We start from the raw sequence: 18,580 nt of genomic DNA on the forward strand, positions 1-18,580 counted from the left end.
GCATACTTTTAATCAACAATGAGCTATAGGCGATTGTAACAAGCTAACTGGGCTAACCTAGTCTAGCCACTTCCAGGCGGCACAAATAATGTAGCGTATGAGCTGGATATAGGTTTAAATACTGGGGAGATCCTGGTGTTGACCATGGGGGTATAGTTAAAGAACCATAAACCATAGCAGCAGCAAATTCACTGAGGGTGCAAACACAGTTTCTGGCAATTAAAATACATTTGGATGCCATTTAAACTGACGGTGCAAACATTTCAAAATGAGGTTGCAATGCACCCTTTTGCACCCCCGTAGATCCGGACCTGCATAGCAGTGGCAAAGAGGGACTAGTTAGCCCCCAAACAGCAGTTATTTTTCAGGCAAGAGCTACACACTGAGCAGATGCACGTCCAGAGCGTCTTGATGCTTGAAGCCCAAGAAGCGTGCGGTCTGAACACAGCATTGGGTTGTTTTATCAGGCAGACATGTATTTCCTTTTTCATTCAAGATCCCAGATAGGTGAGTGAGCTGGGCAATAAATGTTATTAGGCAAGGCAAGGCAAGTTTATTTGTATGCAGGAGGAAGGAGGAGGTGGAGGAACTGACCAGTGCAGGACACCACGCTCTGAAACAGGTACAAACCCAGGAGGCGTTGTACCGTTTCAGAGGAGACAGGGGGCAGACAGCCAGGTTTCTTCTGGGTGCTACAGTTTCCCCGACCTCTATGGTCATGCGGGTCAGGTTTACACACAGTGGCAGCGCGGCTCAGCCGCAGCAGCTCAGGGCTGACACCTGAACACTATTTCGTTGTACGCTTGTACATTAACAATAAAACACTTACTTACTTAAACTTAATCAAGGTCCTCTCTAGTACAAAAACAAAGCTCAAAGCTGCTGTTTTAATGATTTGAGGCTCTTTCAGACTGTCAGTGGAAGTTTGAATGATTTTAGTTTTAGTCAGCAAACATATTACTTTGTCTAAAATTATGACTAGATATATTAGTCGGCAAAATAAACACTGCACTCATATAATAATGCTGTGCCACATATATCTGTATATCTGCATGTTAGCCTTTGAACTTCAGAGCTTGATTGTTATCTTCCGTAATAAAAGGCTGTAAACATGGTGTCATGGCAAATGTTGCGCAAGCAGCAGCACATGTGACTGTCATAAACCAGGAATAAAAGCAGTGTTTCAGCGAGCACGTTGAGTTTGTTTAGAAAATGACCATTGACAGCCTCTCAATTGAGTACGATGCAAACAACAAGGACAATGTGTTTGCAAGAGGAGATACAATCACGGGGAACGTGATCCTGGAGCTTGCCAAAGAGACCAAAATCAAGAGTCTCTCCATCAAGGCCAAGGGGAAAGCATCAGTAAAGTGGACTGAACACTATGGACCTAGATTACACATAACATATTACGCAAATGAAAAATACTTCTCAGAGGAAAAATGTCTACTGGATGATACAAATTCTGGTAAGTTCTGATTTTCATATTTGTCATAGCAGATGCATTAATGTTTGTTTCAGTAGGTCTTTACTCAACAACTCTCTTTTCTAGCTTCTAAAGTAATACCTGCAGGGAGGCATTTGTTCCCTTTTACCTTTGAAATACCAAATAAGTATGTGAACTTATCAAATAGAACGTATCAAATTCATGATTTTATTCTTTTAAATAAACAATTTGCTCATATTTTTTATGTCATATTTGCAGGGAGTTACCATCTTCCTTCACGGGTAAACATGGAAGAATAATTTATCGGCTGGAAGCAAGGGCGAGCAGATCTATGAAGTTGGATCGTAAAGCTAAAGAAGAATTCTATATTGTTTACAATGAGGACCTGTCTACGCCTGATCTAGTAGTACGCAGTATTTAACTGTTTAAATGTACATCATGCAGTTTGTTTTGCCAGCCGCCATCTGCAGGCGGTCATCAGAATCAGGTGTCACTTATCAGCTGTTCTTCCTTCTAATATCTGGCCAGTCTGACGGTCCTGACCAGAGTGGGTCTCAGGAAACGGAGCACCGACAACATCAATTGTACTGAAGGAGCGTTTCTCCTGTCCCACACCTGGGATGTCCTTCTCCAGAGATCACGCCCCCGTCGCCCTGAGACCACCGGGGGATTGGCCACGCCTTGGAGGGAAGAACAGCTGATAAGTGACACTTCACCCCAAATCGGTGATACTTCTGACGACGGCCTGCAGATGGCGACTGAAACCTGTAAAGGTAAAGATTTCAACATCTCTAAACCATAGGGTCTGACCAAATGAAACTTGAAAGTTTTACTAATTTGTTTTAAATTATTAGAGGGAGTTGATGTTGTTTAGGATAGTTTCCTTTGAACTAATAACTCAGTACTAGAAATAGTAAATGTATTTAACCGTCTTCAGTACTATATACTGCATCCACTTCTTTTTTTGCTATAGTGTTATATAATACAGCATGTACAAATGTACAAGGATAATAATTAATACATGTCTTATTTTTAACAGAAACCTCAATATGGTTGCAGTGAGAAGAAGTTGCTTTCATCTGGGAAAGTGATTTTGAACGTTCACATAAAGAGGATGGGATATTTACAAGGTACAAAAGAACATCTCTGAATACAGGCCAAATACATGAGATGAGCATGTAGACTCGGTGTATATTGATGTTAGGACTTCCCCAAGGGATTACAATTCACAACAAAGGGGAAGGAATAGCGAGGAATCTGAATGAGAGCAGGACGTATGTGCCAGCTCAGTAATAGGGAGATAAAAGTGCAAGAATGAATCCATAAATGAAATGACAGAATATGTATATATTCCATTTAAGTGTAACAAATATTTATTATACTGAATGTGTATGCATTTATGGTATTGGCTGTAACAAACTATCTTCTTGCAACAAAAAATCTACAAAGCAAGTCTATAATTTTTTTTTTTTTTTTTTGAAGTTCAAGCTGAAATTATCAACAACTCAAACAATACAATCACACCCAAGTACTACCTCTACGAGAAGCAGTGTTTCTATACAAAACTGAAGAGGAAGGTCTACACTAAGGATATAATAAAAGAGAAAGGGCAGCCAGTAGGACCCAGAATGCAGCTCAACGACACCAAAGTTCTGCACATCCCTGAACTTCTCCCTTCAACTCTCCTCAGCTGCAACATACTCAAACTGGAGTACAGGCTCAAGGTATGACATTCATTATGACAGTCATTCATTTATTCATCAATTACGAATTTATGACCAGAGCAGAGGGGAAAACACATGTCATCTCCTCTTTATTACATTTAACATACATTATGCTTTTGCTTTAGCCATATTCCAATCGCCCCATTGTAAAAAGTGTGTCTTCTTTTGCAGGTGGCCCTGGATGTTTCCCTAATAGGCAAAGCAGAGGTCAAGCTACCAATCATTGTGATGAGTGAGTCCAAGATGTTGGAAGAGCATAAACAGAGAGAGAGTTTGTTTGCCTAGTCACTCCAAAGCATATTTGGGTGTTTTAGCATGTTAAAGGTGTTCAAATCATTGTACCCTATAAACCAGGTGTGCAGGTTAAATATCATAATAGCACAGCTGTTTGCACCTGTGCTTCACAGTCACTTGTGACTGACTTGTGTCACGTGAAAAGCTGAAAATATGTGAAGTTATGAAATTTGTTTTGTCTTTTATTTTTTTTGTGGGATTCGAATAGTTCAAGGGTTGGATCAAACAAACAAATAAACTATTAAAATACCAATTATATTTGTTCTGCCGGAAAAACAAAAACACAGATATAAACCGCAGTGAACAGGCAATCGAAGTGATGAAAATAATTTATTATACACTTCAAAGCAACATGTAAGGTTATATGCATTAGTTTTATTGTTCCTGCTGCCTATATGGTTAAGATAAAGCTGGGACCATAAATGGTCACTGTCATAAACTTCCACAATCATTAAGTCAAGGAACCAACCATTCAACCAACATAAATGATAAATAAATCAACAATACTCCCTCTCTCGGACACTGCCGGGGATTCTGAGCTCAGGACTAACTTCACGAAAGGCACTATCAGGTATATGGGCATTAACATTTCCTCCAAGTCAGAGTTGCTTTCACTCAATCATGAATCTACTTCTCAAAAGAATTCAAGATAACCTGGAACAATTAACACATCTACCTCCTCCAATAATTGGATGCATTGCTACTTTTAAAATGAAAATACCTAACTAAGCTCAACTACTTATTTGCCAGCATTCCTGTTACACCTCCAGACAAATGGTTCCAATCACTTGATTCAACAAAAACACAATTTCATTGGGAAAATAGAAAGGCAAAGGCCGCCTGAATGCTTCCAAGTTTTACCTACTACCATCTGGCAAATCAGTTCCAATACTATCCATCCACCACAACTAGTTACCGTAGGATGATTGTAAATGAGAAATTGTGCCCGTAAGAAGCTGTACATATTGTAAATGTTGTAAATACATCCTTTGTCTCTTGGTGGTATGCAAATAAAATTCAGACACCAGTGTACACAGACACTGTCCACCCACCTTTGGATCAGCTGCCAAATTCTATGCAAACTTGGCTACTGTTGCCCCATAATGCACTAAACACACGCAGCTTGATCATTTTACTGCACTTTAAATTCTCCCCAAACTTTGCTGCTACAGTGAATCTATTTTCATCAATAAACTGTAGCCTACTGAGCACATGACACAGTTAACAAAATTGTTTTTCATATATATATATATATATATATATATATATATATATATTACACATTAATTTCTCAGTGTCTAAATTACAAATGGTTGCTTATAGTTAAGTACAGGGAGTAATGAGAAGTAATTAAATGTTACATTAAATGTACTTTTACTAGCCTACTAATTGCATAATGTCTTTTAAAATGTCTTTAATTTGACAGCCAGCTGTACAACCAAAAGGCTGTGTTATGTTATTGAAAAATTAAAATCAATCAAAATTAAAATCAATAATTTTAAACAGGTTATTAACATTCACATTAACACTGAGACACTAATACCTCTGAGCACTGGTTTATGATGTTTTCAAATGATCTAAAAATCTATTTCCCCCACGTTATTAAAGAAGATCTAAATCCTTTCAACACAAGTGTTGATGGGATGATTGGGGGGTCTTTCATCTCCCCCTGGTGTCTCTGCCCAAAAAAACACAATTGCAATTTTCCTGCACCGGGTCTGAGTCACCAATACACACTAATGGGATTACGAAGAAGAAGCTAACAGGCTAACGGGCAAAGCTAACTGCGGGCTAGGGCCACTTAAATAGTATTTACAGCCAAGTTATAGTGAAAAAAGTATCTCCATTGTGTAATTGGATGTACAATATCCCTCTCTCCCTTGGTCTTTTCTGTCAGTGCAGTATCTAGTTATAGTATAGTACACAAAGATGTCTCCCAAGAAGAATATTAAAAAAAATAACATACCAAGTACCATTGTCTCTGTTTGTTTGTGTTTTAAATAAAGTATTTCAAACTTCAGCGCACATTCCTCTATCATGACGTCACTCCAGAGGTTGCTGTGTCGAGCACCGAGACCCCGTAACCCACTGGGGGGGGGCCTGGGCTGCGGGGCCTCGGCGGTCAGCCCGGTTGACTGGGCGGGGTTGATGTCCCCAAAAATGGGGCTCTTTTTCTACGACAAAAAGAGACCCATTTTTGTTGTACAAATCTTTAGGAGCCAATACAAGCATTTGTATGTATTAAAATGTGTTTATATTTATTCATTTTGTTGTTTCTTTTACAAAATTTACTTTTGTCTGATACAAAAGTAAATTTCACTTCTGCAGCTTAAAATTACACTCTCTAATTCTTCAAATATGCATAACAATATACTGTTAAAATTCATAGTATCAGATCCATTTCAATGCTCTTATCAAAGGTAGCGAGTTTTCTGCAGTAAATTGTGTTAATGTCCCACCTGAGCAGCACAATCGCTGTTATTCAATCAATCCATCAGTTGTTTTGTGTATACCAATATCACAACGGCACCAAACAGGCAAACATAATGTCCAGATAAGCGTCTGGACACATGTTCGCTCCAGGGACACATGTTGGAATTATAATTACACATGGAATTAGCTTTTGCCTTAACCACCACGATGCATATGTCAGACTTCTGTTATAAATAAACCAAATAAATATTTTAAATGGCAAAGCTGCAAAGATAATTGAGGCAGTAACTTGCACTTTGCAAGTGGCAAAAGGTTTTATCTCAGTGAGGTCTGATCACATATAAAACCTAGACCTCTACAAACATGTTCTCAAAGAAATGATTAATCCAGCAGTTTGTGTTTTGGTCCTCTCAATTGTCAATGCTCCTGGACATAACGAGAAAAACAATCTAATCGCTGTACTTCTCAGAAATATCTCAATTAGGCTTTTTTTTTCTTTCTATTTAATCAGAATTGCTGTTACAAAACCGCAGGCTGTACCACATCCCTTGCAAACAACAAAGTATTTAGTGTCTTTAAAGTCTGATCAGGTATAAAACTATAACCCTGTAGTTGAGACCCCTACAAACATGTTGTGAAATGGGATTGTTAAGTTACTTAAGCTGTTCATGTTGGTGTGACCACCCCGTATATTTTACAGCACACTCAACGTCAGTCCGCGTGTTTCAGAGTTTGTTTTCGTAAAAGAGGAACAAATTACAATAGGCCCTTGCGCCGGCAGGCCGCTCGGGCCTAATAAGCTCCTTATGATTGTTTTCGTCGCAATGAGAGGCAATATATTCACACAATCCATGTCACCCGCTGTAACAGAGAGTAGCCTACTCTCATGGACAATCAATGACTAAAAAACACAACATGCTACGACACCTGCAGTGGCATGAGTTAGTTCTGCTTTAATTGAGTATGTGGGGGTTTGAGTAAACAAATAGCTAGGCTTAATGTGGTCTTATTTTTCCTCAAATACAACAAATGACGAGACAAATAGTAACCATAGGCAACAAAGGAATTGGTTTTCTTGCATCAGGCCCTTTGTTGTCATCCACTTTCTGTTTCCCATTCCAACCAGCTTCCTGCTCCGTCGCATGGCTATGTGTCATTAGCCATGAAGAGGACTCACCTTTTAATCAAGGTTTCGGGAACTAGTTTTTTACAACGGGAAATAATGGTTTACAGACTTCCCAAATGTCCCAATGCTCTACCTGGACTCACCCCTCAGCATGATTTGTGCCTCACTAAATCGCCTGCGTAAATATGTGACATGCCCAAGTGGAGTAACATGATCCACCTTGCTGACTGGAAGTTATAAATATAAAGTATCAGACGCAAGAGCTTACCCAAACCAACCCCACCACTACCACCCTCTCATTATCTAAAAATCATTTCTTATCTTTATTTATTTATATGTGTTTTGTCACTGGAACTTAAAGGCACACTGCGTAACATTTTGTACTATACTGTTGCCATCACTACAAAACATGCTCCTTGTGATCAGCTCAGCACTTAAAATGCTATTACTGCGCTGGGTAATCAAAGAATGGATCTGGATGAGAATCTAACCTATTTAAGGGGAGACACTGCAGGCAAAACTCAATTTTTTCAGTTTTCAGGTTTTGCGCCAAATTGGTCTCTGAACATATAAGCTTTCACCCGGAAACAGAAAATATGCCTAATCTTCACAATAACATGTTTAAATATTGCGCTGATTCAATGTTCCCCCATAGACTTATATGGGACAATGCAATTTCAAGGGCCTTTTTCTCAAAACACATTTTTCTGTCATTGTGGCGACACTATGTCCACGTCAGTCAGACCTAAAGACTTCACATTTTCCAGCCTTGGACTGAACAATATTTGGAAGATTTTTTCAGAGGGATTTTTTACTATTTAATCCCTAGCCCCATTTATTGAGTTTTGAATGTATTTTGAAAAAATAAGGCAAAAATGTAATTTTTACAAATGTTTCCACTAAAAAACAGCCTATTTTAAAACTAAACAAGAAATCCAAAATCCCCTCTGAAAGCCTTGCCAACTCATTCATCAATAAAATGAAACCATAAATTTGAATGTAACTCTATCCATTATTCAGATTTCGTCGCCGAAAAGATGGGAAATTTGGGGCATTTTTAGGCATAAACACCTTGTTCTTATATGAAAAGATAAAATGACAGAAAACTTGCCATGTATTTTTTCCTCACATTTATGCCAGTGATCGACAGCAAAACTTTCAAATTGATATCTGTAAATATACATTTTTTCCCTATTCACCTGCAGTGTCTCGCCTTAAATCTCAAATTCAACATCTCCATGGAGATGAGCAGGAGACGTACCCACTCCGGGTAAAGCTACAGTCATGTCATAAGAGAGCTGAGCCGCTTGTTTGTACATTTATGTTTAGGTATTTCTACATGATGGAAATATCTGTAATAAAATAAACGCTTGTATTTTAATTATATTTAGGGTAAAATTCTATGAAATATTTTGCCAATCTGAAATGTATGTATTATTATATACACACAAAAAACGTTTCAGTGCCATGTGTTCACACAAATGTTTTGAAATCTTTCTCTTTTTTGTTCTTTATGAAGCATTTTTAGAATATGGTAAGTGCTTGCAAAGCCCTAGAGATGCTTTTATAGATGCCCTTATTGGAAAGACACAGCGGCGCATCACAGGTGAGACAAATTGGCCGTGAATAGAAATGTTCCAAAGTGCAATAAACTCATCTGTCATGTATGCGCTAAAGAAACAATGTAAGCACAAAAACCCTATGTATACACTTACGGAGTTGGGGTTACAGTAAAAAGGAAGTGCCACTAACCGGACTCATTGTACTTCTTATCTATTTCTCGTAATTCATGTCAAAGCAAAGGTTGTAAAAGCACACGTCATGGCCATGCAGATACAATAAATATCGCACGGACATCTTCAGCCCGGCAGAACAAGATGAGCATCACAAAGATCACAGTGGAGTATGACTGTCCGAAGGAGAAGAGCAACATTTCCAGAGGAGACACGCTCACAGGGAGGGTGCTCCTGGAGCTCTCCAAAGATACCAAAATCGAGTGTCTTTCTGTGAGGGCCCAAGGGAAAGCGTCTGTGTTTTGGAGCGAGCATCATATCTATGCCATTGTTTCATACAAAGCCAAGGAGCACTTTTTCTCTATTGACAAAATCCTTCTAGAACGATCAAGACCTGGTAAGTTGTATTGTCATTAGAATAAGAAATACTTTTGTGCAAACGGTTTGGTGTAATAGTGTTATTTGTTGGTCGCTAATGATTATAACCACCAATAATTATTTCATGGTGTTTTATATTTGTAGATCACTGACTTAACCTCCCTATTTACACGGGGAATATTCAAATAATAATAATAATTGTCTGTCTTCACAGAGTCGAAGGTGCTCACCGCAGGGAGTCATGTTTTCCCCTTTGACATCCACATCCCTGACAAGTAGGTACAGTATTTAGCACCACATCGTTTTTGTTGAGTGATCTGACTGAAAGGTGTTTGACTGACCCAGAGAGTTGCCCGAATGGTGGGTGGGAAGACATGGCAAAGTGACCTACTCATTAGAAGCCAGAGCAAGCAGATCTTTGAGGCTGGACCGCAAAGCCAAAACCGTCTTCTTTGTCGAGTCGTCTGACAACTATCCCAATCTTGATATTATGGTAAGTTTTCAGACACATATATCGATACAGTAGTTTTGATTATAAACTTTACTACTCAACTACTACTTTTACTACAACAATTACCATATTATAGTTTACTGTATATGTGGTTTTGTCTTTGACAGAAACCTCAACAAGAGCAGAATGAAAGGAAAGGAATGTTTTCATCTGGAAAAATGGCAATAAGTGTTGCCACTAAAAAGATGGCTTATCTACCAGGTGTATATATATATTTATGAAAATAAAAAATAAGAAAGCACCACAACAACCCATTGTTTATCTAAGTTTCCACTCCTCCAGTAACAATATACTGATGTTTTACAGGTGAAGGCCTTGAAGTCACGACTCAAATAACCAACAGCTCAAAAGATTCGAAAGCAACTCCTAGATACGTTTTCTACGAGAAGCAGTCTTTCTTTTGCAAAAATAAGAGGAAAGTTCACACAAAAAATATTGTTGAGGAGAAAGGTGATCCAGTACAGGCTGGAGAACAACAGACCCAAACTAAAGTATTGCAAATACCTGAAATACTCCATTCATCTATGCTCAATTGCAACATCGTCAAGCAGGAGTACCGACTGAAGGTAAGGAGTGTCTTTATGACTACTTTATGACTAATTACTGGAGCAGGGTGGGATGTTTGTATTATTATCATCATCATCATCATCATCATCATCATCATCATCATCATCATCATCATCATCATCATCATCATCATCATCATCATCATCATCATCATCATCATCATCATCATCATCATCATCATCATCATCATCATCATCATCATCATCATCATCATCATCATCATCATCATCATCATCATCATCATCATCATCATCATCATCATCATCATCATCATCATCATCATCATCATCATCATCATCATCATCATCATCATCATCATCATCATCATCATCATCATCATCATCATCATCATCATCATCATCATCATCATCATCATCATCATCATTATATTAAATTGTCTATTTGAGCTCCTTATCCTGCTTTAATCTTGTTCCTCGGGAATTAGATCCCGAGTTATGTTTTGTGTCACTTCACACCTGATGATGTCTGCTCACTCTGATCCTTTTGCCATGTGTGACCATATTTATTCTGACTCCATTGCACTTAACTGTGCAGCCTGAAAAAAAATTTGTACAACAACATAAACTTAACCATTAACGCACAAACCAATGTGTCATGTGTTTGCAGGTCTACCTGGACGGCCCCTTGTACTCCCCAGAGGTCAAGTTGCCCATCATTGTGCTGTCCAAGCCCAAGAGGCGACCAGAACAACTTTACTGAGAAAGTCATATGTATTGTGCAGTGCACTAATGTGAGAGGTGGATGTGTTTTAATTAGTACTAGAATGAATTGTAACTAAATAACAATAACCCTGCTCTGTATCTTTAGAAATATGTATTATAATATTGTTCTGCTCATAAGCTGTTGTAATAAAAAACAAAATACAAATGTACACTAGGCTTGTTCTCTTTGAAACAATTATACAATAGTAATTACAGCATCTTACAAAAATATTGCACGCATTTCCACTAATTTGGCAAGATATTCAGTTGAATCACAATATAATCAAATTTTAATTTTGAATGATTACCTGCAATACGTTAATTGCAACACCAAATCATTTAAATTTGGTGTTGATAGATGTACTTAATAGATGTAAAACCCGCTAACCCTGTGGTTCCGACCTCCACACATGTTCTGTTCTTATAGTGTTTAACAGTTCATATTTCAGTCCTTTCGTAAAATGTTTAAAATGAGCTGAAAACTAAATTATATGCAGTACTTGGACAAACTTAAATCATTTCATTATCCATCCATACTCCACATTTTAACAAACTGTTTAGGGAACTGTTCCATATTGCTGCTTTGTCGTCCTGCAGCAGCAAACAGAACCCATGCCGGCCTTTGTGTGTTGAAATATAACCCATAGGCATCAAATGGAGCGCGTGAATCTGACACCCACAGGTTGATCACATGACCCTGAGACGCAGATCCTCACTTACTCGAACTTTTCTACAGCCATCCAAGCGCTCTTGCTGAGACTGAGTGTACATACGTGGGGAGGTGATGACAGTAAAGCACTTCCATGTGGAGTACGACAAACTAAACGAACAGGGCACCTATTCTCCGGGGGACACCCTGACTGGACGCGTCATCGTAGTGACCACAAAGGAGACCAAAGTGCAGTGCTTCTACGTGCGAGCTAAAGGCAAGGTCGCGGTGACGTGGTGTGAGGCGGATGGCACCAACACACTGGTGCAAGACAAAAAGAAATATTTCTTCTTTGAACACATAATTCTTCAGGATAAGAACAAAGGAGATGGTTCGTATAAGAAACAACGTTGTTTAATTTACTCTTTTAGTTTTATGTGTATTAGGTTTAGGAGGTGATCATTTCTCCTCTTTTTCTACCTATGTTATTGATGTCTAATTCAGCAAATGTTCAAGTTATTATACATTTATTTATTAAAAGGATTGTACTTGTCTATCAATGGAATAAGCCACAGACGCACCCTATTAGCAGTCTATAGTTGCTTGCTTTTTTCATATTTTCTTTTCCTAAACTTTTTAAATAAGGTGTGAACGCTTTCTAAGCACATTGTATATGATAAAATGCATGTTACAGCACAAAGACCCATATTATGTTTAACAGGTTCAGAAATCATAGGTGCTGGAAGAAATGTGTTTCCTTTTACATTTTACATACCAAACAGGTAAGTATTGCCCAGATATGTCACTCAACTTTATACATTATTATGATGATGATGATTATGATTATGATTATGATTATGATTATGATTATTATTGCAGGGATATGCCTTCATCCTATCAGGGAAAATGGGGCCGAATTACATACAGTTTGAGAGCAAAGTTAACACAGTCCATCTGGGTTATACACAAAACCAAGACTGAGTTTCCATTTCTGACCAAGGCGGAGTTTCCATTTGCATCCAAAACTGAGCAGATAATAATCGGACTCAAGGTATGAAAATTGTGCCTTTTTTCTTTTTTTTTTTTAATCTATCGTGAAATTTTCTGCTCTCATTTTCAAGGAACAACAACAGGCAACCAGGATATCATTTTGTGGCGTTGGAAAAGTGACCATAAATGCTGTCTCTGAGAGAATGGGAATTCGGCAAGGCAAGTGTAGGGGTCAGCAGGGGGATTTGATCCACCCACTCTTCAATTCCTTATTTTAACGTGATAAAATAATTCTAAATTAAAGCAGCTGCACCTTGTGTACTGTATGTTAAAAAAAATATGAGGAAGTTTGGTGAAACTTTGAAAAAAGGCTTTGCCCAAAGTTAGCGTGATTATTCTAAAAAGCAAATGCAAATAGGTTTTAAACGTGAACGTAAGCCATGGTAAGATTTATGCCAAACTCAAATCAAAGAAAGCAAGAAAGGAAAGACTACACCCTCTCTAAAACCTCACTGGCATACAATTTATCTCGGACTACTTGCAATAAACTTAAAGTGGCACAAAAAATGGCACAAACTGGCAAGAAATCTTTATGTTGGTACCAAAGTAACTGATGCCATCTGTACAGCGGATGCTTCTGCCTCTTATGATTTTACAAAAGCAACATCTCTTAACAACTATTTTTTACGTCTAAAGGACAGACACTCAATTTTAACATCTTGTTCCCACCTATGCACTCAGTACATCCAAAGTCCTCTCCAACATCAAAATCCACTGGCCCAGATGGAATAACGAACCTGGTTTTGAGAAACTGCCACGAAGCTTTAGCTGGAATTATTCCCCAAGCCTGGAAAACGGCACACATGACACTGATCTACAAATATAAGGGTAACAGGTCATATCAAAATTATCGGCAAATGTCAACAACATCAAACGTGGGGAAGATTCTAGAGTCAGTCATCAACAAAAACCTGTTGGACAAACAACTTAATATCAGCTTCACAATTCGGATTTCTACCCCGTCATTCCACAACTGATCAGTTCAGCTTTCTTTACCACAAATGTCAATCACTACTGGAGAAAAGATTTTCGTGCGGTGCTGTTTTTTAGACCTGGCAGCTGCATTTGATTCTGTACCTCATCCTGCAATACTTTAAAAGCTTCCATCATATGGAATGCATCCTGTGTGCGAGCCTCACGGAAGCACTCTGGCTCCCACTGCGTTTGTACTGTTCATGAATGATCTCTCACATCTGATTCCTGGTGAAATCCAGTCATCAAGCAAACCAGGCTGTAAATGGTTGTCTGCTTTATGCTGATGACGTTTGTTGCATCCCGACAGCTCCCTCTAATGGTAGAGAAAGTAAACCAAGATATCCTGGACATTGCTCAATGGGGAGAAACTTGGGGTATCCAATTTAACCCAAGCCAAACCAAAGCAGTGTTCCTTTCCAAAATGCAAATATTGACATTAAATTCATGGGTTGTCCAGTTGTCCATGAACTAAGACAAGACCAAGTTTCTGCATGGTTCTTTGTCTGCTGAATTCAATGTTCACAATGGCAAACTGTCAGAAGCTTCATGGTGTTGCATATTTATCATTTTGTAGTTTTTCCGCATACATATATCAAGGGCAAAAAAAACAACAATAAGAGATTATGATTTAAAGTTTAATTTTCTGCTAAAATCTGCTGGTTTGATGTATCTTTCACCTGGGATATAGAGCTTTAAAACATGTTTAGGTCAATTTAGGCCAATCAAAAGTCTTGACTTACTATATTTTAGTGTAAACTGTTGCTAACCATCCTAAAATACATGTAAATAGTTTCCCTGCTCTTCCCTATTTACCTGTGTCTACTTGAAGATGAACCCCCCTCTCTGTCTGCAGGTGAAGCTATGGGTGTGTCAGTGGAGGTGGTCAATGAATCATCAAGAACAGTTACCCCCAAGTTGTACCTGAGTGAGAAACAGACGTTTGCCATCCAGTCAAAGCATAAAGTCCACACTAACAACATCATGTTTGGCATGGGAGACCAGGTTCCACCTCACACAAGCCACACTGTGACCAAAGTCCTGAGCATCCCGCCTCACCTGCCCCCGACCTTCTTCAACTGCTCCATGATGAAGCTGGAGTACAGGCTAAAGGTACAGACACAAAAAGTATTGATGCTTGGCATTTATCATAGAGAGAAATCAAAGTAATAGCCTGCTTAAGCTAAAGAACTAATGAGATAAGACTGTAGACAAATTAATGTAGAGTTAGGGTGATGGTATGGTCTAGATCAGGGATCTCTGACTAGTAGCTCAGTAGCTACTATGCTCTCCGGCCTGTCACATAGTTACACAAGTCACATAGTTACACAAGTGTAAGCATAAGTAGCTCTCTGACATTTTTGTTGCATAAAAGTAGCTTGCCATGCAGTGCTTGATTTGTAAATTAGTAGTTTCAGGAACACTTTTGGTCTGATGTGATGGATTTGGAAACAGGCCAAAACATTTGCCGGAACACTCTCATTAAACACCATTATATCAGATAAAATCTTTGCCGGATCCTCCTAAATATTTCCCGGATTTATTTAAGCACTGTTGCCAGGAAAAATGGTTGGAGACCCCTGGTCTAGATGGCGTGATCTCTCAAGGAGCAACAAGATTAGAAAAACTGTGTCAATGCTGATAAAACAACAAAAGGTTTACATGCTTTCTATTTGATAAGTAAATGATAAGCAGTAACGTGTATATCACTTTTCTACCTTCATTAGGCACTCAAAGTGCTTTACAGCAAGGAGCCACTCACCCATTCACACTCTCATTCATACACCAGCAGACACTGCAGGCATGGTGTCTTGCCCAAGGACACAATGACAGTGTGCACCTTCAGGAGGTGGGATTTGAACCCCCGACCTTCCGATCATGAGACGACCCGCGCTACCGTCTGGTCCAGTAAAAAACAAACATATAGGCAGGTAAACTGTGCATAGTCTAACACAGTGCGTCCCCCTAGTCATTGGTTACTCACGTTAGCTCCTCTCATAATTCAGACTTACTGTAGGCATCTAATAATGACATATCTGTAATGCCTTAAAAATCTTACATTTGCAAAACTGTCCTTTGACCTGTCTTGCGCTGGTCAATAGCACCACCATGAGGCTGATGAAAGGAACAAACCACAAAACAGAACAATTGAAATCAGGTTTTGATGAGCTACTTGTGATTTTTATTTATTCTTATATTTTTGTATTTCAGATAACTTTCAATGTGCTGCAGGAACGGGACTCTGATTTCAAACTTCCCCTGGTTATACTTTTAGGTTTACCTAAACCACATCAGCAGAAACCAAAGAGGTCCATTTGGTTTAGGAAACTTCTTGGCTAATAGGGGTAGCTTTTCTGACCTGAGCTGTTAACTACAAAGCCAATAACTTAGTGACAGGCAGAAAAAGGCAGAATTTTCACAGAGCTCATTTTGCGACCAGATGAGGAATTCATTCTGAATTTGAAACAAACATATGTTGCCCGAGTGCTGGTTCACAAGTGAAAACAGTCACATGTTCCTGACAAAGCGCTCTTATTACTGAGTGTTTTATGCAAGTAAGAAAGAAACGTTTATTTCTGCTGTACAAGAGAATAGGTAAAGGGATCATCTGGGAAACATAACAGCAATAACAAGTATGAGTTTTTGATTTTATGCATAAGCAGCGTAAGGCCTGGTTGGTACTCAAATAGGAGACTGCCAGGGAACACCAGTAAGCCTGGGTGAAAGCAGTGTTAGAGTGAACGGTAGGTGGTGGTCGGAGAAACTGAAGGCAAAGCCACGCTTCTATCAGTCTACACCACGCTTCTATCAGTCTACACCAGGGCAGCCGTGGCTACATATGCCTATGTACGTACGTACCTTACCATCATCGAGTATGGTGTGAATGAATAATGCACAAAATTGTAAAGCAACTTTGAGCTTCTGAAAAAGCACAATTTATAACTCATACCTTATTATGATTATTACTAAATGAAGGAGAAAAATATCAAATAATTAAAACCCTATTATCTCAATTTACCTTATTTATTTTTATATATATGCATGTGAAGTCCTAACAACTGCATGGCAGTTAGTATTTCACTGCAGCAAAACAAAAAAGCCAAATTAAGTGGAAAATCGACTCACTTGCTGCTGTTGAAGGTTCTATTCTTAAAATAGGATTACTCTCTGTAGAGATACTCAGGATGCAACCTGAGATATCTCTGTTTTTACATATACATTAGGCAATAGTTAAGTATAAACAAGTGTTTATCTAATGTTTTGCTCCTCTTTGACAGACTAGGTGAGCTCACTCGCCTTAAACAGATCTTGCCTGGTAACCAGCCTGCTCCCCCACACACTAACCACAGGCTGATTTGCTTGAATTTGGAGGAAGGGGTAAGGAGGGGTGGCTTGTGGTACATCACAACTTTGTAGTGCAGCTGCCATGACAACGTGCAGGCCTGCTGGCGACTCCCCGTCTTCATCTGCCATGGTTACTATGGATACGCCCCACAGGAGCTCCCGAGATCAGCGGGATGGGCGTCCAGTTGACTAACCCTCCGCCAACTGGGAATGAGAAGCAGAGCGGGAGGCGTGTGAGGAGTGTGTCAGCACGAAGCAGCCTGAGGACAGAGCAGGAAGGACAGAGACAACCCTGAGGAACACAGGAGACACCCAGTCTGACCTGCTAATGCCAAACAACATGATGTGGCTAAAGAAAACAAGAAAAACTTAATCTGCTTTTTAAAATGTGTCTTTGTACAAATACTGAAGAAATCTGCAGACATTTTATATTATGTTAGCGGGTGACAAGTTCCTCTTTCTGGGAGTTGGAAGTAACACAGGGCTACAGATGGCTGTGTGTGGAGTGTGGTTTGGGAAAGAAATGGCACCATGGCTCCAATGGCCACTCAGCACTCTGGGGCTTTTTCTGCTCTCTAATTGCTCCAAGCTGTGTCCTCTCAGAACCCATGTAAGAGAGCACCAAAGAAAAAGATTTCTAAAGTGTCTCTTTCATGGTCTGACGGTAAGAACTGCTTTACACAAAAAGGCAATACCTGATTAGATTCAGTTTGGTTACTTTATTTAGGAAGAAGGAGGGAATAAAGTTTTCATAGTAAACATTTACCATTTAATGTAAGTGCTTCAAAGTTTGCTTTCATAAAAATGCTTATATTTTTAACATACAAAAGTGGCAAGGCAGTTCTATCCACATGGAAGGCAAGAGAGAGTCAAAAACATTCTATCCTAATTCCAACACACTACTGTTGGTTTGTTTCTCTATTTTACGTGCAATAATACTTCAATCCTAGCTAACTCAAAGTTTGTGAATATACTGTGCATCTGTAGTGATAACCTTTGGAATTACATCTTTTGTATAAAAAACCCTTGACAATGGTTTGCTTACATAAAAAATAAGAAACTCAAAATCTACATTTATTTGTGAAACTCTGAGAAGCAGCCGCCTCTGCATAGATGGACATTGCATATCTTGCAGCCAAACACACTCTCATGTCTCAGCCCCTTGTTGGTGCAGTTTCTACAGCGTCGGGAACGCTCAGACATGCGTTCCAGCCTGTGTCCATACTCAATAGGTGAGTCAGCGTGCCTCTTGCGGGCTGCCCGCTCCATGCCTCTGGCCCCTTGATAGTCTCCTATGAGCTGCTGAGCCAGACGGACCCGAAAGTGCCGCTGAGTGAACTGCTTCCCATTGAAGCCTGAGGGTGGGGCCCCCCCTCTGCTCTCCCTCAGGATGATGTAGGCATTGACAATACAGAGGTTAATGTAGAACCACAGGAAGTAGCGCCACCACTTCTTACAAGGCCGTCCCACCTGGTAGCACTCACGTAGCTGGTCACAGAGCTCCACACCTCTCATGTTCTCTTGATACAGGAGCAGGGGCAGAGGTCGTGGCACGCCAATGCCAGAGCTGTCTCCACTATCACTCTCAGCTTCTCCCTCGTCATTCTCTTGTCTTCCCGGGCTGATGCC

The 18,580-nt window shown here is 39.4% G+C and overlaps 3 protein-coding genes across 3 annotated transcripts; all 3 read left to right on the forward strand.

Annotated features, from left to right (window-relative positions):
• Positions 1-1,212: 1,212 nt before the first annotated feature.
• LOC306973978 (arrestin domain-containing protein 3-like) lies at positions 1,213-3,456 on the forward strand (the record flags this gene model as incomplete). The annotated part of the gene is made up of 6 exons (XM_079571082.1): positions 1,213-1,468; positions 1,553-1,613; positions 1,706-1,853; positions 2,487-2,577; positions 2,930-3,171; positions 3,343-3,456. 6 exons carry the CDS (start codon positions 1,213-1,215, stop codon positions 3,454-3,456), a joined length of 912 nt encoding a protein of 303 aa, XP_079427208.1.
• Positions 3,457-8,901: 5,445 nt separating this feature from the next.
• Positions 8,902-10,933, forward strand: LOC306974077 (arrestin domain-containing protein 3-like; the record flags this gene model as incomplete). Its single annotated transcript, XM_079571193.1, has 6 exons — positions 8,902-9,154; positions 9,350-9,410; positions 9,481-9,628; positions 9,754-9,847; positions 9,953-10,212; positions 10,841-10,933. The coding sequence occupies 6 exons, from the start codon at positions 8,902-8,904 to the stop codon at positions 10,931-10,933; spliced, it is 909 nt and encodes a 302-aa protein (XP_079427319.1).
• A 786-nt stretch (positions 10,934-11,719) lies between these two features.
• Positions 11,720-17,140, forward strand: LOC306974152 (arrestin domain-containing protein 3-like; the record flags this gene model as incomplete). Its single annotated transcript, XM_079571320.1, has 6 exons — positions 11,720-11,975; positions 12,306-12,366; positions 12,464-12,635; positions 12,706-12,799; positions 14,469-14,719; positions 17,024-17,140. 6 exons carry the CDS (start codon positions 11,720-11,722, stop codon positions 17,138-17,140), a joined length of 951 nt encoding a protein of 316 aa, XP_079427446.1.
• Positions 17,141-18,580: the final 1,440 nt, after the last annotated feature.

Source organism: Gobius niger (assembly GCF_951799975.1).
Source record: "Gobius niger genome assembly, chromosome: 1".
Taxonomy (NCBI): Eukaryota; Metazoa; Chordata; class Actinopteri; order Gobiiformes; family Gobiidae; genus Gobius; species Gobius niger.